The following is a 26,505-nucleotide window of genomic DNA, read 5'->3' as shown; positions in this document are numbered from 1 at the left end:
TAGTTTATCAAAATCAATAGAAGATGTGCAAACAACAATACCTGCAAAGTTCACAGCATTGGTAGGATTTGAGTTGTTAGAGTTCTCTCTATCATTGCCAAGTTGGAAATGTTGAAGCAGGTTAACAAGTTGTCCATATTGCTCCTTAGTCAGGTTTACATTCTGATTCTCATCTTGGGTATCACACTCATCAAGATTGCTTGTCATTGCATCAACTGGCACTCCTTGCACATTTTCTACCATCCTCTTTCCTCTGTTGGGTCTAAAATTTTGATTGGAGTTCTAAGTACTCTGAGAATATCGTGCAGAGTTCTGTCCATTTTTCGGATAACCATGTAATTTGCAACACTTATCCCAAGTATGGCCTGGCCTCTTGCAAAAATCACACATAGGACGACCTCTATTATTTCCAGAGTAATTGTAGCTTGGTGAGAAATTGGTTCTAAAAGGACTCGGTCCTGCATTGTTCACATTCAAAGAGGTGGACTCAATTGAAAATTGATTATTTGGTTTAATTTCCCTTTGCTTTTCATCCTGGACAAGTAAAGAAAAGGCTTGGGCCATTATGGGCAGTAGATTTATCATAAGGATACTTCCTCGAACTACAGTATGCACTTCATTGAGTCCCATGAGAAACTGTATCAATCTTCTATCTTGTTCAGCCTTGTACATGCTTTCCTTTGCCCCACAACTACAAACACAACTACACCGAGTCCTTTTGTTCAGAGTATTTAATTCTTCCCACAACTTTTTCAGCTTAGTATAATAGTCAATGATGTCAAGGACTCATTGAGAGAGATCATCGATTTCTTTCTGAACTTGATACAATCTAGCTCCATTGGTTTGTTCGCGATCCTCCAGCTCCTTCCATAATTCAACAGCATCACTCACATATTCCACACTATCCGCAATCTCTTTGGAAAGAGAGTTTAGAATCCACAAAGTTACCATGTTGCCACATCGTTCCCACTGCCTATAGTTTGGGGATTGTGGATTTGGTTGTTTGTATTCCCCACTGACAAAGCCTAATTTGTTCTTTATGGATAATCTACGAAGAACACTATGTGTCCAGGATCTATACCCTATCCCATCAAATGGGATAGACACATGCATTGCACCAGGATTATCAGATGGGCGCAGATTCAGAGGATCACTTGGATCAATTCCCGTGCTCGGAGGTATCGCGACACTCGTATTAGCAAAATTCGCATCTTGTTGATCAGTGACAGCCATTAGAGTACTGAATTAGTTGAATTTGATAGGGCAAAAATGATCGGAACCAAAAATCTTAGATCTCTACGTGGTAGGTTAACCAAAATCGAAAAATTGATCAAATTTAGGGCAAATCGATCATATTAGGTCAAAAACAGAAAAGGGAAAGGGAAGAGAGAATCAGTAAATGAAAGAGAAGATGTGATGAGGATTAACCTCGCGATTTTAGGAGGATTAACCTCGCTCTGATACCATGATAACACTGCAATTAGAATGAGCTCAGTGAAGCTCAACTTCAGCTCCAATGGCTGAATCTCGAAGCTTCTGAAAAGAAGAGAAAGACGAGAGCAGAAGAAGAGCTCTTTTGTTTGAAGAATGAAGCTTAACAGAAAATGAGAACTGTACAGCACTATATGTACACATGATTGACAACTGTGCATCTTAACCACTAATTACTGCCATGTGACGACCCAAAGGGTCATCGCCTGTTTTCTTATCCATTCTGTACTTCCTAGGCCTTGAAAACCTCATTTAGAGTCACCTCGATTTGGGTGCACAGTCCGGGCGCGTAGCCAAAAAGCTTAAATATGAAATTTTGTAAAAAATGCTAAGTTTTGAGTCTAAAGGGAATAAATTTGACTTCGATTAACATTTCGGGTAAATGGACCCGGACCTGTAATTTGACGGTTCCGGAGGGTCTGTAGGAAAATATGGGATGTGGACGTATGCCCGGAATCGAATTTCGAGGTCCTAAGCCCGAGAAATAAATTTTCAAGTAAAAATTATTTTCTAAAAATGTTTAAGAAAATTGGAAATGAAATTTGATTAGAAAACGATGGTATCGGGCTCGTATTTTTGTTCTGGTGCTCGGTACAAGTCTTATATATGTTTTAAGTCCTTCCTGTAAATTTTGGTTAAAATTGGACGTCGTTTGACGTGTTTCAGACTTGAAATCCTAAATTTGAAACTTGATGAAGTTTTTGGAAAAATTCTTGATTTTGAGGTTTGATTCATTGTTTTTGAGGTTATTTAGGCGAGTTAATCACACGGATAAGTTCGTATGATGTTGTTGAGTTAGTACATATGTTTGGTTAGGAGCCCCGAGGGCTCGGGAGTGTTTCGGAATGGTTTTAGTCTTGTAAAAGTTGCAGGTTTTCTGCAGTCAGTGCACAGGGAATTTGTTCTTCGCGTTCGCGTGGTCCCACTCGCGAAAGTGTAAGGCAAAGATCACAGGTTCCCAGTTTCATCATCATGAACGCAAGCTTTGGGACGCGAATGCGAAGCTGAGGGGGGAAACCCTTCGCGAACGCGGCCCTACATTCGCGAACGTGTAGGGTTCAGGGGAGGGCCACCCAATTTGTTCATCGCGAATGCATTCGTTTGCACGCGGATGCGAGGGCTCGAGAAGCTGTAGCTTCGCGATCGCGAGCCCCTTGACGCAAACGCGAAGGCCAAAAGGCCTGACCCATCACGAACACGAGAGGTCTGTCGCGAACGCGTAGCTTTAAATCGCCCAGTTATTTTAAGTTTTAAAAACAGAATGCAAACGGGATTTCTCAAAATTTTACAAAACTTCTTCTTCTCCAAAGCTCCAAGACGATCCTTGAAGCACTTTTTCACCAAAACCTCTTGGGTAAGTAATGTCCAACTCGTTTTCTTCCATTTTCCTCAACATCTAATGAATTTCTAGGCCTAAAACATATGATTAAGGGTAGAAAAATTAGGGATTTGGGTAGAGTTAGGGCTTTTCGATTTTTCTTGATTTAGACCTCATTTTGGGGTCAGATTTGAAAATAAATTATATATTCGGGCTCATCGATGAATGGGTGATTTGATTTTAGTCCGAACCTCATGTTTTGACTAAGTGGGCCCGGGGTCAATTTTTGGGATTTTGGGTAGAATACTTGGGAAGCTATAATTAGACATTGGATTCGAATTGTTTAGTATTTATTGATGTTATGAAGTCATTTGTGTATAGATACAATTGATTTGGAGCCGAATTCGAGAGAAAAAGCGGTAATTGAGGATTGAATTAGTCGTGGAAGTTTGAGGTAAGTGTTTGGTCTAATCTTAGCTTGATGGATTAGGAATTGAGTCCTATTTGCTATGGGGTAATTGTTGAGTACGACGTATAGGCATGGTGATGAGTATCTATACGTTGGTGTCTAGCATGAACATGAGTCTTTACATTGTAAATATCCTAATTTTGTTGTGTTTTTCATGCCTTGTGATGATTTCTATATGTTGTGAAAAGCTTGTGAAAGAAATTGTGACCTTTGAACTTCGAGGAGTATTGGCTCGAGTTATATTACAAAGTGTGAAACTATATGAAATGATTGGACCCTTTGGAGCATTGGCTCAAGTGGTAAAGTGAGTTAAGAAGTAAAAGTGAAAGAAAGAGAAAGAGTTATTAAATTTCTCTTGCCGGGATTTCTATTATTATTTGTTTACTCCCTTGCCCCTTTGTTTGTGATTATTGTTTAAGTGAGGAAGAGTGTTAAAGCACGAGGGTGATGTTGTGCATTGTTTGCTATTGTGAGGAAAGAGTGTAAAGCATGAAGGGTGATGTCGTGCCGTACAATGTAGCATTCCGTACCGATTATAATTGACTATATGGTGAGGAAAGAGAGTAAAGAACGAAGGATGATGCCATGTCGTACGATGTACCATTACGTACCGATTATCATTGACTATATGGTGTGGAAAGAGAGTAAAAGCATGAAGGGTGATATCGTGGACACTTTTGTTATAAAATATTTTTTGGTGAGGACGAGAGTAAAAGCACGAAGGGTGATGTCATGCACATTGTTATTATATGATTGATTTGGTGAGGATGAGAGTAAAAGCACGAAGGGTGATGCCGTGCAAATTGTTGAGTTCTAATTCTTGATGATATTCTAGTTATGTGGTTACTTTCCTTACTTGATACTTTCTATTCGGAACCGTTATTCCCCCCATAGCATGTTTCCCCTTCCCACATTTACTTGTTATCTCTGTATTTTCCTTTCCGTTGTATATAAATAAATTGCACAGGTTTATTTGGTAGTCTGGTCCTAGCCTCATCACTACTTCGTCGAGGTTAGGCTAAACACTTACCAGCACATGGGGTCGGTTGTGCTGATACTATACTCTGCACTGTGTGCAAATCCTGGAGCAGCTTACAGACATTAGTTGGAGGGCTTCCTTCAGTCCACCCGGAGACCCAAGGTAGACATGCAGGCGTTCGCGGGCCCTGGCGTCTCCCTCTTTCTCTATTCCCTGTTTCATTTTCTTTCGTTCAGAAATAGTTTATTGTATTTTCTTCAGGCCTTGTTTGTAGTGACTCTTAGACAGTCTGTGACACTGTGACACCAGGTTTTGGGTATTGAGGTTTTGAAAGTTGTAATAGACGTAGTCTTGAGTTATAAAAATTGTCAACTTCTGCTTATTTATTTAGTTCTGCTATTTTCATGTTATCGCTGGTAATTGAAAAAAATGTAATTTATTAATGAAAAAGGTAGTTAAGGGTTGGCTTGCCTAACTCTCATTAGTAGGCCCCATCATGACTCCCGAGGGTAGGAAATCCGGGTCTTGACAAGTTGGTATCAGAGCTCTAGGTTACATAGGTCTCACAGTTCACAGACAAGCTTAGGAGAGTCTGAGGGATCGGTATGGAGACGTCCGTATTTATCCCCAGAGGCTACAGAGTTAGGAAAAATTTCACATTTCTTCTTTCTTGTCGTGCGGACTTATTTCTCAATGCTAATTGGATTTATACTCTATTCTTTCGCAGATGGCGAGAACACGCGCTTCCTCATCTACCACTCAGCAGCCCGAGCCCCCAGCAGTAGCATTCACTAGGGGCAAAGGGAAAGGCCGAGGCCATGCTAGAGGCTGAGGTAAGGGCAGAGCTCAGCCCCGAGCAGTTGCACCAGTGGCGGAGCCTCAGATTGATTTTGAGGAGGAGGTTCCGGCCTCAGCAGTTCTGGTGGGCCCAGCTCAGGTCCCAGAGGGGTTCATTGCCACCCCAGTTTTTCAGGATGCTCTGGTCCGATTAGTGGGTCTCATGAAGAGTGTCACCCGAGCAGGTTTGCTTCTTATAGCACCAGCCACTTCTCAATCTGGAAGAGGGGCTCAGACTCCTGCTACTCGCACTTCGGAGCAGGTAGCTCCCCAGATTAAGATTCCAGTAGTTTAGCCAGCTGGAGCTAGCCGGGTGGAGTAGCTCAGACCGACGATGGAGCGGCTATGTCCGCCGATGATTTGTGGAGGCTGGATAGGTTTACCAAGCTCTTCACTTCTACATTCAGTGGTGCATCTATTGAGGATCCCCAGGATTATCTGGATAGTTGTCATGAGGTTCTTCAGAACATGGGATCATTGAGACCAATGGAGTTGATTTTGCTACCTTTCGTCTGTCGGGATCCGCCAAGACTTGGTGGAGGGATTATTGCTTACCCAGGCCAGCCGGGTCGCCATCTTTGACATGGGAGCAGTTTACAGTGTTGTTCCTGGAGAAGTTTCTCCCTATTACTCAAAGAGAGGCCTATCAGAGACAGTTTGAGCGTCTTTAGTAGGGTTCTATGACGGTCACCCAGTATAAGACCAAGTTCATCGATCTAGCTCGCCATGCACTTGTCATACTTCCCACCGAGAGAGAAAGGGTGAGGAGGTTTATTGATGGTCTTATTCAGCTGATTCATGTTCAGATGGCCAAGGAGGCTGGGAGTGAGATCACCTTTCAGGAGGCGGCCAATGTGGCCCACAAAGTTGAGATGGTTCTGTTACAGGGAGGTGGTCATGGGTCGGATAAGCGGCCCCGTCATTCAGGTAGATTTAGTGGTACCTCGTCTGGAGGTAGAGATTCATATGGTAGAGGCCATCCTCCTAGGCCCTTTCAGTCAGCTCTCCAGGTCTCACATGGTACTTCAGGTGGTTGCGGTTCTCAGACACACTATTTGGATCAGCAGCCTTACAGTGCACCACTATGTCCTATCAGTGCACCGCCGCTTCAGAGTTTCCGAAGTGGTCATTCAGGTCGACAGGGCCAGCAGTCTCAGCAGCCGAGGGCTTGTTACACTTGTGGTGATCCGGGTCATATTTCTAGATTTTGCCTTCGAGCACCGGGTAGCTCTCAACATCAGGGTTCTCGTGCTATGGTATATGCACAAGGTGTTCCACAGCCCGCCCAGCCAGTTAGAGGTGGGGGTAGAGGTGCTAGAGGTGGAGGTAGAGGTCCTAGAGGTGGAGCTCAGGCCGCCAGAGGTGGAGGCCAGCCAGCAGCAGGCCGTCCCAGAGAGGTAGTTCAGGGTGGTAGGGCCCAACCCCGATGTTACGCCCTTCCAGCTAGGCCCGAGGCTGAGGCTTTAGATGCATTCATTACAGGTACCATTCTGGTTTGTGATAGAGATGCTTCAGTGCTATTTGATCTAAGATCTACATATTCGTATGTGTCATCTTATTTTGCACCGTACCTGGTCATGCCTAGTGATTCATTGAGTATTCCTATTTATGTGTCTACACCGGTGGGTGATTCGATTATGGTCAATCAAGTCCATCATTCTTGTATTGTGGTGATTGGGGGTCTTGAAACTCGCGTGGATTTATTGCTTCTAGACATGGTCAATTTCGATGTTATATTGAGGATGGACTGGTTATCACCTTACCACGCTATCTTGGACTGTCATGCCAAGACTGTGACCTTAGACTTACCGGATTTTCCCCATTTAGAGTGGAGAGGGACACCTGGTCATTCTACCCGTAGTGTTATTTCTTATGTGAAGGCTCGGTGTATGGTCAAGAAGGGGTGTTTGGCCTATTTGACATATGTTCGTGATTCTAGTGCTGAGGTCCCTTCTATTGATTCTGTGCCCGTTGTTCGTGAGTTTCCTGATGTTTTCCCTTCATACATGTCGGGTATGCCAACCGATAGGGATATTGACTTTTGCATTGATTTGGCCCCGGGCACCCAGCCCATTTCTATCCCGCCATACCATATGGCCCCGCTTGAGTTGAAAGAGTTGAAGGAGCAGTTGCAGGACTTTCTTGAGAAGGGTTTCATTAGACCCAGTGTTTCGCCTTGGGGTGCGCTAGTGTTATTCGTTAAGAAAAAGGATGGTTCGATGAGAATGTGCATTGGTTACCGACAGTTGAACAAGTTAACCATCAAGAATAAGTATCCACTACCGAGGATTGATGATTTATTCGATCAGCTTCAGGGTGTCAAGGTATTTTCAAAGATTGACTTGAGATCTGGCTACCATCAGTTGAGGATTAGGGCATCCGATGTCCCTAAGACAGCATTCCGCACTCGGTACGGGCATTATGAGTTCTTGGTTATGTCATTCAGGTTGACAAATGCCGCAGCAGCTTTTATTGATTTTATGAACCGAGTGTTCAGGCCTTATTTGGAGTCGTTCGTGATAGTCTTCATTGATGATATTCTGATATATTCCCGCAGCCAGGAAGAGCACAAGCAGCATCTCAGAGTGGTTTTTCAGACTCTGAAGGATAGTCAGCTATATGCGAAGTTCTCGAAGTGTGAGTTCTGGTTGAGTTCAGTTGCATTCCTGGGTCATGTCATATTAGCAGAGGGTATTCAGGTTGACTCGAAGAAGATTGAGGCAGTCAAGAACTGGCCTAGACCAGCATCAGCTACAGAGATTCGGAGTTTCTTAGGATTGGTAGGCTACTATCGTCGGTTCATGGGGGTTTCTCATCTATCGCAGCCCTGATGACCAGGTTGACCCAGAAGGGTGCCCAATTCAGATGGTCGGATGAGTGTGAGGTGAGCTTTCAGAGGCTCAAGACAGCTCTGACTACGACACCGGTGTTAGTTTTGCCCACAGGTTTAGGCTTTGGCCAATCGATTTGTGAGGTTGGATATTTCTTAGCCTAGTCGAGTATTAGCTTGCACGGTCGCTCGTTCTTCGTTATTGGAGCGTATCCGTGATCGGCAGTTTGATGATCCCCATTTGTGTGTCCTTAGAGACACGGTGCAGTGTGGAGGTGCCAAGCAGGTTACCTTAGATACTGATGGAGTTTTGAGATTGCAGGGTCGAGTTTGTGTGCCTAATATGGATGGGCTTCGGGAGTTGATTTTATAGGAGGCCCATAGTTCACGGTACTCTATCCATCCGGGCGTCGCGAAGATGTATCAGGATTTGCGGCAGCATTATTGGTGGCGTAGAATGAAGAAGGATATTGTTGCACATGTGGCTCGGTGTTTGAATTGTCATCAAGTTAAGTATGAGCATCAGAGGCCTGGTGAATTGTTTTAGAGGATTGAGCTTCCCGAGTGGAAGTGGGAGCGGATCACTATGGACTTCGTTACTGGACTTCCGCTGACTCGGAAGAAGTTCGACACAGTTTGGGTCATTGTTGATAGGCTGACCAAGTCAGCGCATTTCATTTATGTGGCAGTCTCCTATTCATCCGAGAGGTTAGCTTAGATCTATATCCGGGAGATTGTTCACCTTCATGGTGTGCCGGTATCTATCATTTCGAACCGAGGTATGTAGTTTACTTCACGTTTCTGAAGAGCAGTTCAGCGAGAGTTGGGCACCCAGGTTGAGTTGAGTACAACATTTCATCCTCAAACGGGCGGGCAGTCTGAGTGGACTATTCAGATATTGGAGGATATGCTCTGAGCTAGTGTTATTGACTTTGGAGGTTCGTGGGATCAGTTCTTGCCTTTAGCAGAGTTTGCCTACGACAACAGCTACCAGTCGAGTATCCAGATGGCTCCTTGTGAGGCTTTATATGGTAGGCGGTGTCAATCTCCGGTTGGATGGTTTGAGTCGGGAGAGGCTCGGTTGTTGGGTACGAATCTGGTTCAGGAGGTCTTGGACAAGGTCAGTATCATTCAGGATAGGCTTCATATAGCTCAGTCTAGGTAAAAGAGCTATGCAGATCGTAAGGTTCGAGATGTGGCTTTTATGGTTGGCAAGCGGGTATTGCTCCGAGTGTCGCCTATGAAGGGCGTGATGAGATTTGGGATGAATGACAAGCTTAGCCCTAGGTTCATTGGTCAGTTTGAGATTCTTGATCGAGTGGGAGAGGTGGATTATAGACTTGCATTACCGCTGAGCTTATCAGCCATGCATCCAGTGTTCCATGTGTCCATGCTTCGAAGGTATCACGGCGATCCATCCCACATGTTAGATTTCAGCACTGTCCAGTTGGACAAGGACTTGTCCTATGAGGAGGAGCTGGTAGTTATTCTAGACCGGCAGGTTCGTCAGTTGAGATCCAAGAGTTTCCCTTCTGTTCGTGTTTAGTGGAGAGGTCAGCCTCCTGAAGCATCGACCTGGGAGTCTGAGTCTGATATGCGGAGCCGTTATCCTTATCTATTCCCCGACTCAGGTACTTCCTTCTTCTGTCCGTTCGAGGACGAATGGTTGTTTTAGAGGTGGAGAATGTGACGACCCAAAGGATCATCACATGTTTTCTTATTCATTCTGTGCTTCCAAGGCCTTGAAAACCTCATTTAGAATCGCCTCGATTTGCATGCACAGTCCGAGCGCGTAGCCGGAAAGCTTAAATATGAAATTTTGTGAAAAATGCTAAGTTTTGAGTCTAAAGGGAATACATTTGACTTCGGTAAACATTTTGGGTAAACGGACCTTGACTGGTGATTTGACGGTCCTGGAGGGTCAGTAGGAAAATATGGGACGTGGACGTATGCCCGGAATCGAATTCCGAGGTCCCAAGCCAGAGAGAAGAATTTTTAAGTAAAAATTGTTTTCTGAAAAATGTTTAAGAAAATTGGAAATGAAATTTTATTAGAAAACGATGGTATCGGGCCCGTATTTTAGTTCCGGTGCCTGGTACAAATCTTATATATGTTTTAAGTCCTTCCTGTAAAGTTTGGTTAAAATTGGACGTCGTTTGACGTGTTTCGGACTTGAAATCCTAAATTTGAAACTTGATAAAAAATTTGGAAAAAATCTTGATTTTAAGGTTTGATTCATTGTTTTTGAGGTTATTTAGGTGATTTGATCTCACGGATAAGTTCGTATGATGTTGTTGAGTTAGTACATGTGTTTGGTTAGGAGCCCCGAGGGCTCGGGAGTGTTTCAGAGGTGTTTCGGAATGGTTTTAGCCTTGTAAAAGTTGCAGGTTTTCTGCAGTTAGTGCACGAGGAATTTGTTCTTCGCGTTCGCGTGGTCCCACTCGCGAACGTGTAAGGCAAAGATCCCAGGTGCCTAGTTTCTTCATCGCGAGCTTTGGGATGCGAACGCGAAGCTGAGGGGGGAAACCCTTAGCGAACGCGGCCCTACATTCGCGAACGCGTAGGGTTCAGGGGAGGGCCACCCAATTTGTTCATCGCGAACGCGTTCATTTGTACGCGGACGCGAGGGATCGAGAAATTGTAGCTTCGCGGACGCGAGGGATCGAGAAGTTGTAGCTTCGCGATCGCGAGCCCCTTGTCGCGAATGAGAAGGCCAAAAGGCCTGACCCATCGCGAACGCGAAAGGTCTGTCGCGAACGCGTAGCTTTAAATCACCCAGTTATTTTAAGTTTCAAAAATAGAATGCAAACGGGATTTCTCGAAATTTTACAAAACTTCTTCTTCTCCAAAGCTCCAAGACGATCCTTGAAACACGTTTTCACCAAAACGTCTTGGGTAAGTAATGTCCAACTCGTTTTCTTCCATTTTCCTCAACATCTAATGAATTTCTAGGCCTAAAACATATGATTAAGGGTAGAAAAATTAGGGATTTGGGTAGAGTTAGAGCTTTTTGATTTTTCTTGATTTAGACCTCGTTTTGGATTCAGATTTGAAAACAAATTATATATTCGGGCTCGTGGATGAATGGGTGATTTAATTTTGGTCCGAACCTCGTATTTTGACCAAGCGGGCCTAGTGCCGATTTTTGGGATTTTGGGAAGAATACTTGGGAAGCTATAATTAGGCATTGGATTCGAATTGTATAGCATTTATTGATGTTATGAAGTCATTTATGTATAAATACAATCGATTTGGAGCCGAATTCGAGAGGAAAAGCGGTAATTGAGGATTGAATTAACCGTGGAAGTTTGAGGTAAGTGTTTGGTCTAACCTTAGCTTGAGGGATTAAGAATTGAGTCTTATTTGCTATGTGATAATTGTTGAGTACGACGTATAGGCATGGTGACGAGTATCTTTACGTTGGTGTCTAGCATGACCGTGAGTCTTTACATTGTGAATATCCTGATTTTGTTGTGTTTTTCATGCCTTGTGATGATTTCTATATGTTGTGAAAAGCTTGTGAAAGAAATTGTGACCTTTGAACTTCGAGGAGTATTGGCTCGAGTTATATTACAAAGTGTGAAAGTATATGAAATGATTGAACCCTTTGAGCGTTGTCTCAAGTGGTAAAGTGAGTTAAGAACTAAAAGTGAAAGAAAGAGAAAGAGTTATTAAATTGCTCCCTTGTCGGGATGTTTGTTACTTTGTTAATTATTTCCCTTGCCAGAATTTCTATTATTATTTGTTTACTCCCTTGCCCTTTTGTTTGTGATTGTTGTTTGGGTGAGGAAGATTGTTAAAGCACGAAGGGTGATGTCGTGCATTATTTGCTATTGTGAGGAAATAGTGTAAAGCACAAAGGGTGATGATGTGTCATACGATGTACCATTCCGTACCGATTATCATTGACTATATGGTGAGGAAAGAGAGTAAAAGCACGAAGGGTGATGCCGTGCACACTTTTGTTATAAAATATTGTTTGGTAAGGACGAGAGTAAAAGCACGAAGGGTGATGCCGTGCACATTGGTATTATATGATTGATTTGGTGAGAACGAGAGTAAAAGCACAAAGGGTGATGCCGTGCAAATTGTTGATTTTTGCTTCCTTGTTGATATTATAGTTATGTGGTTACTTTCCTTACTTGATGCTTTCTATTCAGAACTATTATTCCCCCCCACAACATGTTTCCCCTTCCTACATTTACTAGTTATCTCTGTATTTTCCTTTCCATTGTATATAAATAAATTGCACAGGTTTATTTGGTAGTCTGGTCCTAGCCTCGTCACTACTTCGCCGAGGTTAGGCTAGACACTTACTAGCACATGGGTCGGTTTTGCTGATACTACACTCTGCACTGTGTGCAGATCCCGGAGCAGCTTATGGACAGTAGTTGGAGAGCTTCCTTCAGTCCACCCGGAGACTCAAGGTAGACCTGCAGGCGTTCGCGGGCCCTGGCGTCTCCCTCTATCTCTATTCTCTGTTTCATTTTCTTTCGTTCAGAAACAGTTTATTGTATTTTCTTCAGGCCTTGTTTGTAGTGACTCTTAGACAGTCTGTGACACTGTGACACCAGGTTTTAGGTATTGAGGTTTTGAAAGTTGTAATAGACGTAGTCTTGAGTTATAAAAATTGTTAACTTTCGCTTATTTATTTAATTCCGCTGTTTTCATATTATAGTTGGTAATTGAAAAAAAAAAGGTAATTTGTTAATGAAAAAGGTAGTTAAGGGTTGGCTTGCCTAGCTCTCATTAGTACGCGCTATCACGACTCACAAGGGTGGGAAATCCGGGTCGTGACATGCCAGCTGTATTAACTAATCAACTAACTAACTATCTCCTAACAAAATACAAAATGAATACAAAGAAGGATAAATACAATCTCATCTCAATAAGAACTAATAATTATGGGACATGGTTTCGAAAGCATTAAGGATGTTTGGGGGAAGGCTCTAACAGGAAGATCACAAGGTATATGTAGGAAAGAAGTTACTCCAACATTTGTAATTTTTTTTTTTTTTGGTTGGAGGGATTTTTTGGTGAATAAACCTTGAAGGGGGTTTGGTATATGTTCCCCCTGCTCCCCTGTATATTTTTTTGTATGATGATATAAAAGGACTACGCCACCTAACGGCTTAATTAGATTTTTAAAAAAAGTAATTTTTTCCCCCTGAATTCTACCACCTGATATCGTATATGAAAAATGAATATACTCGTTCCTTATCAATTACTCTCTCTATTTTCATTTAGGGGCGGTTCGGAAAGCCACGTGTAATTATCTGATTGTGTAATTATTAGGAAAGCAGTTACATACTCTAGTAATTAATATTTTCTTCGATCCACTTTAATTGATTTTTAGATATTTTCACACATATAAAGAAATTCATCTTTTAACATTAATTAACAATCAAATTGACCATATTAGCCTTAATTTGTTCATTAAAAATATAGCAAATATTCCTAGGTTCTTTAATTCAGGGGCAACTTTGAAAAAAAGAAGTACTTAATTCCTTCTTGATATTTGAAAAAATCAAATATTATGAACCACAAAAAAAAGGTAAAAAAAAATTAATTAGAGTGGATCTGAGGGAGTACATAATATAGTGATTACAATAACCTGTTTGTTTGTTAGAACGTAGTTACAGTATATTCTCATCGTCATGTTTGATTGGACAAGTATAATTATATAGTTAAATAAACTTTTTTCATATTAACCTGTCGAAATACATTCAATAATTATAAATTAATAAATATATCTTAAAATTAGTAAGTATCTTCCAGATAAATAATATTATTACTTAAATTAATTAATTAAAATTATAATAATAATTTAATTTTTGTACTAACTCATTAATGTGTGATAAATACATGCATATATCAGAAATACTATGTATTATTTATAATCAGGTATTTAACTATATTTTAAAAAAATAAAATTATTAAATAATTATAAATTAATAACTAATATCTTGACTATCTTTCAAATAAATAATATATTAACTTAAAAATTAATAAAAGTCTCAACTATGATTTGTTGGACTTTTCAAATAATCAAATATAAATAACTTAGAAGGTATTTTTTCTTAATGAATAGCAAACAAAGATAGTATACCAAATTGTGTTTAATAACTAAGAAAAAAAAAAGAAAAAAAAAGGAAAAAACAAAATATGAGAAGTTGTAAAATTATATGGAAGCACACCATAACTAACACGTCGGAAGGTTAAAAAAAATAAGAATAAGAGCATCGAAAAATAAACATCATAAAAAACTAGTAATTAATATAGTTGAAAAAAGAAAAATAAATAAATTTAGAAAAGTTACATTACTTGTATTTACACAGTATAATTACCAATAATTCTTATCTCCCCTTGAAATTTGGAGAGTGTAATTATACTCTCTTAATTACACCCAGTTTCATGTTGACTACGTAATTATTTGGCCAAACAAACAATGTCAAACAGTGCAATTACACCCAAAATCCAATTCTTAAGTGACTTTTCAAGCATGCTCTTAGTTGTCAGTTCTGTACATTCCTTTGTCACGACCCAAAAATCCCTAGTTGTGATGGCACCTAACTCGATCCGCTGGTAAACCAACTAACAGTCAATACAATCCAAATGAGATTATAGGGAAAATAGTGAAGAATTATCTGAACATTTATAATTTAACCCAAGAATTGGTAGTACAAATCATAAGCTTCTAAGACTTGGAATTTAGAAGGCTGATACAAATAAATACACGATCTATTTGAAAGTTACATAAACAGATTAGCAGAATCTAAAGCTAATAAGGACAAGTGGCAGGTATATCCGGAATGCACGAACATCTTCAGAGTCATCTCCCGACATCACCAGCAGCCCCGCTCCAAAAATCTGCACGCAAGGTGCAGAAGTGTAATATGTGTACAACCGACCCCATGTACCCAGTAAGTATCTTGTCTAACCTCGTCGAAGAAGTGACGAGGCTTTTTAGTTAAAAGATACTAACTGATAAAACCTACACAAAAAACCAGCAATAGAACTATACTACGATATAACAGAAAGGAATACATGAAACGAATATACAAAACAATAATTGAGTGCTAACAAATATCACAATTTAGCTACTTCCAATACCTCGTCCAACCTTTCCCATAGAATGAAAACCAATGAACCACGACAATCACTTGTTAACTTTTGTAGCATGAGGAACGTACTTAGATATCAAGTCAATTACACGGCAATATCCTTCGTATTTTTATCTCATCCTCACCTAATATACGTATAACAGTACCAACCGGATGACAGAAATACCGATAACAAAAATTACAAAGTAGGAAATACGCAAGTAGAAATAATGAACGAGGATATATATATGGGCAACATAAATAGACTAGGCAGAAGGCATATGAATAATGACAGCAAATAGGAGACATGGAATATCAACTTCAACCAACTAGTATAGTGGAGGCTTAGGTACGCGCATAATAATATAAGAACACATGATCTTTACAAGTTAACAAGTAGAGGCATGAATGACTAGCATGGTAGAAGGCTTGTACTAAAGTGCAACAGAATAGATACGACATGAGTGTAATTATAACAACAGAAAATTGGCATGGTATTTGTAAGTTAAGCAAATAGAAGGTATGAACAATACATTAACAATTGAGATAGAGATCATTGAAATAACAACAACAACAAATCATATCAGATCTATAATTACGACATTAACAACTCAAGGTAAAGACATGAACGTATACACGGAAAACAGATATCACAACCTAATATAGGTCCCTCATCCTCGCCTGCACAGAAACACCCACCATGCCATGATCTCGCGATAATATAAAAGCATAACAATATAAATGAAATAGCACGACATCACCCTTCGTGCTTTACACTCTGATAATATGGTGCGACATCACCCTTCGTACTTTTACTCTCAATGATATGGCATGGCATCACCCTTCGTTCTTTACACTCACATAACACGGCACGACATCACCCTTCGTGCTTTTATTCTCAGTAATATGGCACGACATCACCCTTCGTGCTTTTACTCTCAAATAATATGGCACGACATCACCATTCGTATTTTACACTCTCCCTCACATGATAATGTATGTACAATGGCACGGCATCACCTTTCGTCTTTACACTCTTCCTTACCAAGCATATGTATATCAATGACAAACAAGGCAGGAAGCATAAATAACGTCAAGGATAGTGTTTAAATGAATATTCCAAATGAAACTTCAATCACGACTTTCAAGCCAACAATAGTTCAATAATACCTCAAGGGATTTATTGTTCAAGTATTTCAACAAATCTTAAGAATGATCTATAGCACGAAACATAAAATCTAGTATCTCAAGAATACTGGCCGTAGTAATGTATTAGTGATTAAGCATAATGGTGTCCGAATTTGATACATCAATGTTTATCAAAATTCCGTCCAATTTTAATCAAGTTATAAATAACTACACTTTAGTTCGTAACATTCAATTCCATATTTTAGTGATTTAGGAGTTAGGTAAAACATGAAGCAAGAAGGTCATGTAGTTCTACAAAACACAATTATAACATAATTTACCACTGAGCATGATTAAACATGGCACATGCATATATGCTCGTCACCTCATATATGTATCGCCCTCTATGTAGCAATCAATGTCAAATAGTAGGAAAAATTCCCTCACCAAAGTTAAGCAAGACACTTACCTCAATTCGGATAACTCAATACTCAATTTAATTTTTTTCTTTACAAATTCACCTCCCCTTAGCTCAGTCTAGTCAAATACGACTTAAATACATCACACAATACAAGAGAAAATATTTTCAATTAATAAAGCTATGATTTTTATACAATTTCTAAAAAGTCAACAAAAGTCAACCCCCGAGCCCGCCCGGTCAAAACCCGGGTCCAAGGGTAGGTCTTGATTACCCATAGCCTCACGAGTCCATATACGTAGTTTATTTCCAAATCTGAGTCCTAGTCAACTCTCATATCCCAAATTTTTATTTTTCAAGGTTTTGACAAAATCCCCAAATTTTTTCCTAGATTCTAATGAATTTGATGTTAAATCTTATATATAATCATGAAATATAATGGAGAATTAATTAGAGATACTTACCCAATAATTTGGTATGAAAATCCCTTCACAAAATCGCCTCCTATCGAAGTTACGGTTCAAAATATAACAAATCGAAGCTAAGTCTCGGAATTCTCAGTTATATGCATGCTGCAGATGTCGCATTTGCGACATGGGATTCATAAATGCAAATCCCGCAAATGCGAACAACTCATCACAAAAGTGAAGTTTTGAAATTCTCCGTTGCCTTCGCAAATGCGAGCAAAAAGGTCGCAAATGTGAACATAGGTCCTTTGCAGAAGCGACCAGTTGGTCGCAAAAGCGAACTATCTCAGTCTAGGCCTTTATCACAAATGTGATACTGAGTCCGCAAATGCGAAGTCAACAGGCTTCACAAATGCGAGTCCCTGCCAGCAGCTCAGCTTCGCAAATGCGAGGTTGCTTCACAATTGCGATAGTCGCATTTGCGACAAAAACATCGGAAATGCGATGACACCAGTACCAACACTCAAAATCATGAAAAATCATTCCGAAACCAATTCGAAACTCACCCGATGCCCCGAATCTCCAACCAACCATGCACCCACGTCCAGAAACACAACCCAAACTTGCCCGTGCAATCAAATCATCAAAATAACCTCCAAAAGCACGAATCGGACGCCAAAACGCATGCAGATCAAAATAAACTTCAAGAATTTCTAAAATCGCAACCAAGCGTCCGAACCATATCAAATCAACTCCAAATGGCGCCAAATTCTGTAGGCAAGTTCTATATGACGAGACAAACCTACTCAAGGCTTCAAATCTTGTATGACAACCTCAAAACGACGAATCTCACATCAAGTCAAAATCAATGAACTTTGAAACTTCAACTTCTACAACCGATGCCGAAAAACGTCCAATTGACCTTAAAATTTGCACACAAGTCACATTTGACATTACAGACCTACTCCAATATCCGAAATCAGAATCCAACCCTGATATCAAAAAGTGCACTCTCGTTCAAACTTCTCAAAAATCCAACTTTCGCCATTCCAAGACTAATTCGACTACGGAACTCCAAATTATAATCCACACGCGCTACTAAGTCCAAAATCACCCAACAAAGCTAACAAAATCGACGAAATTCCATTCCGAGGTCCAATACTAAAAAGTCAAACTTCGTCAACTCTTCCAACTTAGAGCTTAAATCTTGAAGTTCCTTCTTCCAAATCGATTCCGGATAACTTAAAAACCAATACCAACGATTTACGCAAGTCATAATACATCAAGCAGAGACATTTGGGGCCTCAAACCACAGAACGAAGTGCAGATACTCAAAATGACCAATCGGATCGTTACACCCTTAAAATAAAAAATTATTAAAAGTGTAATTTGACTAATCTACCCCTTATTAATTCTTTAATATTTATCTAATTTTAGAACAATTAGTACTTTTATGTTTTAGGATACAAATATAAGGGAACACTTATTTTTAATATACATGACAAGTAAATGGGAACAAAGGATTAATTATCCGATTTAATGAAAAAAAAGATTTCCCAGGCTGCTTCTCTTTAACAAATTAAAATTAAGGGTTAAATAGTACTTGATATTTGACTTAAAGTATATATATTTATATGTATATCGCCTCATATTTTACTCGTATTTCGTAAATTTCGGATGTGAAATGTATTGATTTATGCTTATTCGAGGTATTTTTATATGTAAGAATCATCTGGAGGCATTAGGGGGTGAAATGTACGAGATTAGAGCTGAAAAGAAGCAAAAGGTTGAAAATTAGTCATTGTGGCACCACAGGCAGCGTGGGGCGCTACCTGGTGTTGGGAAAATAAACTTTCTGAAAATTGCGCCACAGGTAGCGCCCAACACTACCTAGGTGCTGGTGACGGGAAACATCTCCAACTTTGCTCGGGACAAGGTTATTTCGGCCGAAGACCTACCCAACGCCTATAAAAGCAAGACTAATCTTATTTTGAGAGGGGAGACGACACTTTGAAGAAAAAATACACACGAGGAACATCTTGGAGCGAGGAGTATTACTTGTATGACCACATGTATACTTGCGTGTGCGTTTGGGAGCGATAGTACTCTATCTTATAAGTATATGGTATAGTTCTACTCCCTCTGGTCCACAATAAGTGACCAATTTGCTTTTGGCGTGACCATTAAGAAAATACTAAATTCTATACAAAAATACCTAGTATGACTAAACTACCCTTAATTAAATATGTAATGTGAGGAGTAAGAAAACTTTTTTGAGATATATACATAAGGGTAATTTTGTAAAAATAAATTAAATTCTTTTTTGATTATATAAATAAACACTTATTTTGGACCAAAATAAAAAAATGAATTGGTCACTTATTGTGGACCGGAAGGAGTAATATTGAAAGCTGGAGTAAACTACCATACTAATGTTATTTAGGGTACACTTAATCTGGATGAACTAGAATTTAGCACATTAAAAAGTAATCCAGCTCACTGTTTAAAATCTCAAAATCTGAAAGATGACAGTTGAAAATTTCCAAAACTTGTTGGGATTGTCATTTGCTAGGTTTTGTTTATCATAATTATCGAATGTAATTTAAAGGATGAAAAAGAAAAAAAAACTCACATGGCCAATAAACTTTTTCAACGGTTAGAGGAATCCTTTTTTTGACAATCCCCAAAGGCAGTCAAAAGAGCATTTTGGTAAAATCCGACAAAAGCTTAAGCTTTTCTCCAACATATGTTCCTTCCCTTTCTTCCTTTTTCACTTCCAATCCATTCGTGTTCAAAACTTCAAATACAGGTCAAGGGGCACTCTCGCAATTATTCGACAATTCTCTGCCCTTTTTCATTTTCCCATCATTCCTTCTATTTATACTCTCAAATTCTCACTCCCAAACCCTATCCAACTATCTTCTTTTCAAACCCTCGATACTAAAACTCTACTTCTATGCATTCAAGCTCAAAAAAAAAAAAAAAAAGAGCCAAGCAAACCTTCATATATTAATTTATAGTTCACTTTTGGTAATTACTCTTCATCACCTTATATTAAATTCATATTTTATTGCTCATCTTTCATTGTTTTTATTCACTTTTTGTAATTACTCTTTGCAACATATATCCATTATATATGCTTTTTGATCCAATTTCAACCATGTCTTTTTTCAGGATCTACTTCTTATTTGTCTGGAAGATATAATAAATCCTGGGGTTCTTCATTACACAAATTTTTAGTGCTCCCTGGTATGTTTTCATAATGATGATATAAATAGGAGTATTTTTTATAGTTATATGTAATGTCAGATGTATATATCAAAAGATTCCACATAGAAAGCTGAGATTATTTTAGCTTTTAGTCCACTTTTTTTTAAAGAAACTTTTTCTTCTGTAAACCACCAGATCCCAATGTTTTGTTATATTAACAGAGAATTTTTTCATGTTGGTGACAGAAAATGAAGGATCATTCCTCTTAGCAGAAAGTTGGTTCAAGCTTTATTAGTCCATCTTTAAAAGTTCAGGCAGCCACTTCCCTTTTTCCATGCAACTGATGATATAGAGCTTTCAGCTAGAGAAAAAAATGGCCAAGAGAGGATCAAAACCACGCGATAAGTTGATTATGTTCGTGTTCGTGTTCATGCTATTTTACATGCAGCAGGGCAGATGTTCTGAGCTCGAGCTACTTTTATCGATGAAAGTATGGATGAAGGATCCGTTAGGGTCTCTCCATAATTGGATTCCATCTCAATCTTTTTGCCATTGGAATGGTGTTATTTGTGATGAGTTGTCCCATGTTACGAAAATTGAGCTCTCGGGCAAGAATTTATCTGGAAAAATATCTGAGAGTATTTTCAACTTGCCACATGTTGAATCAATTGATCTCTCCAATAATCAGCTTTCTGGTGAAATTCCAAGAAATTTCTCATCTTGTTTGGCACTTAGATTTCTCAATCTTAGCAACAATAACTTCACAGGTCCACTTCCTCAAGGCTCAAGAATCCCACTTCTTGAGACATTGGATCTATCAAACAACATGATTTCAGGGAAAATCCCCGAAAATATTGGACTATTTTCGAGTCTTAAAGTTCTCGATTTTGGTGGAAATGTCTTGATTGGGAGCATACCAAAGTCTATTTCAAATATTTCTAGTTTGGAATTCTTGACTCTTGCTTCAAACCAATTAATCAGAGAAATTCCTCGAGAACTAGGTCTTATGAAGAACTTGAAGCTTATTTACTTGGGATATAACAATTTCTCAGGTGGAATTCCAAAAGAGATTGGTGAATTGACTTCTTTGTATCATCTTGATCTTGTGTACAACAATCTAACAGGTGAAATCCCTTCATCTTTAGGTAATCTCACCAATCTTAAGTACCTTTTTCTCTACATAAACAAGCTCACTGGCCCAATTCCAAGATCCCTATTCAATCTCAAGGAATTGGTATCACTTGATTTAAGTGATAATTTCTTGTCCGGTGAAATTCCTGAGCTTATATCACAATTACAAAATTTGGAAGTTCTACAATTGTTTGCCAACAATTTCACTGGTAGAATTCCAAATGCTTTGACTTCCATGCCTCATCTCCAAGTTCTTCAACTATGGTCTAACAAATTATCAGGTGAAATTCCTAAGGACCTTGGAAAATACAACAATCTCACAATTCTTGACCTATCCACCAATAACCTCACCGGAAAAATACCCGAAAACATATGTTATTCCGGCCATCTTTTTAAACTCATACTCTTCTCAAATTCCCTCCAAGGCGAAATCCCGGTGAGCTTAAGCCATTGCAAAAGCTTACAAAGGATCCGTTTGCAAAACAACCAACTCACTGGTGAATTGTCCCTGGAATTTACTAAGCTTCCACTTGTTTACTTTCTTGATATCTCGGGCAACAATTTTTTTGGATCTATTAGTGGAAGGAAATGGGAAATGCCAGCACTTCAAATGCTGAATTTGGCTAGGAACAAGTTTTTTGGTACCTTGCCTGATTCTTTTGGTACCAAGAATCTTGAAAACCTGGATTTATCAGGAAATGGTTTTTCGGGTAATATTCCTCGAAGTTTCGGGCAATTTTCAGAACTAATGGAGCTGAAGTTAAGTAGCAACAATCTTTCAAGTGAAATCCCAGATGAGTTATCTTCATGCAAAAAGCTTGTGACACTTGACCTTAGCCAAAATCAGCTATCAGGTCAAATTCCAATGAGTCTTTCAGAAATGCCAGTTCTTAGCCTTCTTGATTTGTCAATGAATGAATTATCAGGCGAAATCCCACCAAATTTGGGAAAAGTTGAATCACTTGTCCTAGTTAATATTTCTCACAACCATTTCCATGGAATTTTACCATCCACTGGAGCTTTCTTAGCCATAAATTCAAGCGCGGTAGTCGGAAATCAACTTTGTGGTGGCCGTGGCGACGAAATCACAAGCGGTTTGTCGCCGTGCAAAGCCGTCAAGAAAAGCTCAATTTGGTGGTTTTTCTTGACTTGTCTTCTTGGAATTCTAGTCTTGTTTGTATTCTCGGCCTTAGTTGTATTATTCATCCAAAGGAGAAGAGAATTAAAGCTCAAGAAAGTTGAGAGTACTCAAGATGGTAATTGGGATATTCAATTCTTTGATTCCAAGGCTTCAAAATCCATCACCCTCAATGATATCTTATCTTCTGAAATAAGCAACACACAAATCTTTGTGAAGAAATTCAATCATGTGAATTTGAACATTCCAAAAAGTTTTTGGACAGATATTCAAGAACTAGGGAACGTTCGACATCCAAATGTTGTGAAGCTCATAGCTGCATGCAAATCGGAGAAAAGTGGAATTTTGGTTTATGAGTACGTAGAAGGAAAAGATTTGAGCGAAGCAATTGGAGGCATGAATTGGGAACGTAGACAAAAAGTTGCTATAGGAATTGCTAGAGCTCTCAAATATTTGCATTTTTCTTGTTCGCCAAGTATTGTTGTTGGTGACATTTCTGCCCGGAAATTTATCATCGACGGCAAAGATGAGGCTCACCTGAGATTGAGTCTTCCCACTATTTTCTGCAAAGGTTTCAGCTCTTCAACCTACGTTGGTCCAGGTAATTTTACCATTTTACCCTTGTCATAAGTCCATTACGTACGAATAATATCTATGGGTTATTTGTTTGCTGTTTGTATACTTCTCCTTTTTTGGAATTTATTAGTAAGAGTTTGTAAACACTATCCTCCCCAGATCCTATTATGGGGATTACACTTAGTATGTTCTTGTTGTATTAGCAAGAATTTTTGATTAAATGGAAATAAACCATCCCTATGTCAGTAATAGAAATAAAAGAACATGTTTATTTTTTAGTTTTGCCGTAGTGATAGAAGTATGTTTTAAGAATTTTTTTTAAACATACTACACAATACATAATTCTGAAGAGGGTAGCTAAGATTTTGATAGCAATTATTTTTCCATCTTAGGTACGATCCGATATTTTTAATTTTTTTTTTTTTGGGTGCGATACGATATGATAGAGCTGTCATGTTATGCTGAAAACTAATGTGCTAACTATGAAAATTAAACATTTAGATGCAACGTTCTTGGTCTTTATCTTGGTTCTGCTTTAACTTTGCTTTATTATAGTCGCTAATATTATGATACTTTTTGGGCCATAACAGTCATTATGAGGTCAAGGAAAATTACGCAAACAAATTTCATGGAGGCAATCATGAATGTTTTTCTTCTTTGCTTCATGAGTATTAATGTAGAGACATGATTCTAAGCTTTATCAATCTTATCATTTCGTTCTTTACGTAGAAAACAATAGATCTAGTCATGTAACAAAATCATATCATAATCCTATTTCATGGCCCTTTATGCCATGCACGTATGATAGCAATAGGACTAAAACATAATAAAATCTTTCCCATTCTAACTGTAATTTTCCCTTCTTTTTTTCGGGTGTAATTTCAGAATACAAAGGAATATCTGAGAAGAGTGACATATATGGATTTGGCCTTCTGTTAATTGAGCTATTGACTGGAAAAAACCCTGCTGATACTGAATTTGGCTTGCATGAGAGTATCGTCGATTGGGCACGATATTGCTACTCAGAGTGTCATTTAGAGACATGGGTGGATCCAGCAATGAAGAATGATGCAGTGAATAATCAGAATAAAATGGTGGAAATGATGAATGTAGCACTGCAGTGCACTGCTAGTGAAGCAGCAGCAAGACCCTGTGCTAGTGATGTTGCAAAGACATTGGACTCTTTTGTGAGATCAAATTCTTGTGGTTTAGGCTTGAAAAGGTGTTCTAGTGTTTAGATTTTGGGACTTTTAACTCCAAGATTTTTGTTCTGCCTTAATTACTTTTTCTTTCAGCTTCTGAGTGTTGCTCAATGTTTTGGGATGTTATGTGGCATGCTATTTGAGTGTAAAAATGTAGATATAAAACTAAATGCTAATATATAGATTGCAACTTTTATAATTTTCTTCTCATAGTATTTTATTTGTAATATATCCATTGTGCATGCAACATAGTGGAACTCCATGCTTCTTATATATAGATAATTACTTATATATAGATAACTAGAGGGAAAATGGTTTTACCAATCTCCTGGACTTTAATATAAATATTAATCTACCACTCAAAATACTCCTATAAGGAAGTATACGTGTAGCTAATGCCCTCTCTTCTTATTTTGATGACTATTACGACTAAGTGAAGGCTATTCTTTTAGCCTTATGGTGTTTAAAGTTTTTTATTCGTATCTGTATATATCTTTTACTATGTCATTTCTTTCGTTTCGGCTATTAAATCAGATTTGCTTGCTATGCTTACTATTTGTTGTTTTTGTTTCCTTTTTAGTTTTACTTCTTGAGTCGGGTTCTATCGAAAACAGCGGTCTGCGTGCATTCTATCCTCCCTAAACCTCACTTTGTGAGATTTCCCTAGGTTTATTGTTGTTATTATTGTTATTGATATTTAAAGTTTTATTATGGTCAACCTATATTTATGGCCTGTATAGATTGGATCTGCTTGAACTGCCCCTCTCTAAGATTTGAACAGAGGAAGCACAACTTTTGAGAACTCTTTTAATGTGTAGAAGCCTAATAAATAACTAACAGTTTTAGGCTTTATTTAAACCTGTATAGTAGGTTGACTTTTTTATTCAGTTTAAATTTGGATGCATGAAAGTTCAAATTCATCTCTGTATAAATGTTTGGTTCTGGAGATTAATACAAATAGCCAGTGGTATTGGAATTTGATTTTTAAAAAAAAGGTCAACATATGTATATAATACTTAATGAATCCAAAATTAATATTGGCATGCAATTGAAGATTTAGTAGAAAGGGAGCTTAAATGGATACTGATTTATTATATAATTTAGGAGGCATTTCATATTAAAACAAAATTTGAGATGTCATTGGTTTTTCACTATTAGTAAATTCACTTGACGTGCTATTGATTTTGGGAAATCATATCCCTTTCATCTTTCAAAAGGCCAAATTTAGTACTCCCTCCGTTTCAATTTATGTGAACATGTTTGACTGGGTATGAAGTTTAAGAAAAAATGAAGACTTTTAGAATTTGTAGTCCTAAACAAGTAAAAAGGGGAACCAGAGTATTTGTGTGGTTATAAAAGCTTCTCATTAAGGGTATAATTGTAAGTTTAAGCTAAATTGTTATCAAATTTAGAAAGTGGTCATTCTTTTTTAAACGGACCAAAAAGGAAATAGGTTCACATAAATTGGAACAAGGGGAATATGTATTATAACCACACACAAAAAAAAAACAGCAACAAAAAATTGTAAAGGGCGCATATATAAAATTAAAATTTCACACCTCTGGCTTTAGTAGTGTTTTGAATTTCAAAACTCATTTTGCTTCATCGGATTGGAAATCGTATGGGAAGAATATGTCTATCGCTAAAATTGGAGGTAAAATTGATTTTAACACTAAGTTGGAGGCAGAAACAATTATTTTCACCCATTCATTTTGACAATGGACTTTTAAGTCAAGGGAATTTCCTAAACTTTTGGTTTTAATGACTGGCAAACAGTAAATACCATAGCTTCTTTCATTTAATCATTATTATTCCTTTTAGCAATAGAAAAAGCGAGAAATAATATTTATACACATACATTTTGTCACTGACAAACAGAAAAGACATTACATTCCTTCACTTAATCATTATTATTCCTGTTGGCAAAAACGAAGAAATAAATATGTATATTTACACACACATACACAACATACACTGACATACACACCCAAAAAAATTCATGCTAAAGATTATGTTTCTTAAAAGAAAAGTTCAGTTGTTGTGCTTCTCGCCATAAAACGCATTTCAAGAAAAAATGTCTCAAAGATAACAGTCAAGTCGACCACATATGTATATAAAAAATCAAATGGCAAAAGAATATTCTTTTATTTCTGAATGACAGCTTTTGTTCATAGATATTGCTTATCTGAGAGCAAGCAAATGGTCCTCTCTCTGATCTAAAAGAATATTTTCATCAGAGAGTAATTAGGGTCAATAGATAAAGGGCCA

The 26,505-nt window shown here is 38.4% G+C and overlaps 2 protein-coding genes across 2 annotated transcripts; one reads left to right on the top strand and one right to left on the bottom strand.

The window, feature by feature from the left end:
* Positions 1-786: 786 nt before the first annotated feature.
* Positions 787-1,233, bottom strand: LOC142162783 (uncharacterized). The gene has a single exon (XM_075219542.1). The coding sequence runs from the start codon at positions 1,231-1,233 to the stop codon at positions 787-789; it is 447 nt and encodes a 148-aa protein (XP_075075643.1).
* Positions 1,234-19,888: 18,655 nt separating this feature from the next.
* LOC107768045 (uncharacterized) lies at positions 19,889-24,436 on the top strand. Its single transcript, XM_016587151.2, has 4 exons — positions 19,889-20,010; positions 20,155-20,229; positions 20,436-23,060; positions 23,921-24,436. The coding sequence occupies exons 3-4, from the start codon at positions 20,564-20,566 to the stop codon at positions 24,271-24,273; spliced, it is 2,850 nt and encodes a 949-aa protein (XP_016442637.1). The 5' UTR covers positions 19,889-20,010; positions 20,155-20,229; positions 20,436-20,563; the 3' UTR covers positions 24,274-24,436.
* Positions 24,437-26,505: the final 2,069 nt, after the last annotated feature.

The sequence above is a fragment of the Nicotiana tabacum genome, chromosome 1 (genome assembly GCF_000715075.1).
Source record: "Nicotiana tabacum cultivar K326 chromosome 1, ASM71507v2, whole genome shotgun sequence".
NCBI lineage: Eukaryota > Viridiplantae > Streptophyta > Magnoliopsida > Solanales > Solanaceae > Nicotiana > Nicotiana tabacum.
The sequence above is the reverse complement of the archived record's forward strand: the minus strand, read 5'-3'. Positions and strand labels throughout refer to the sequence as shown.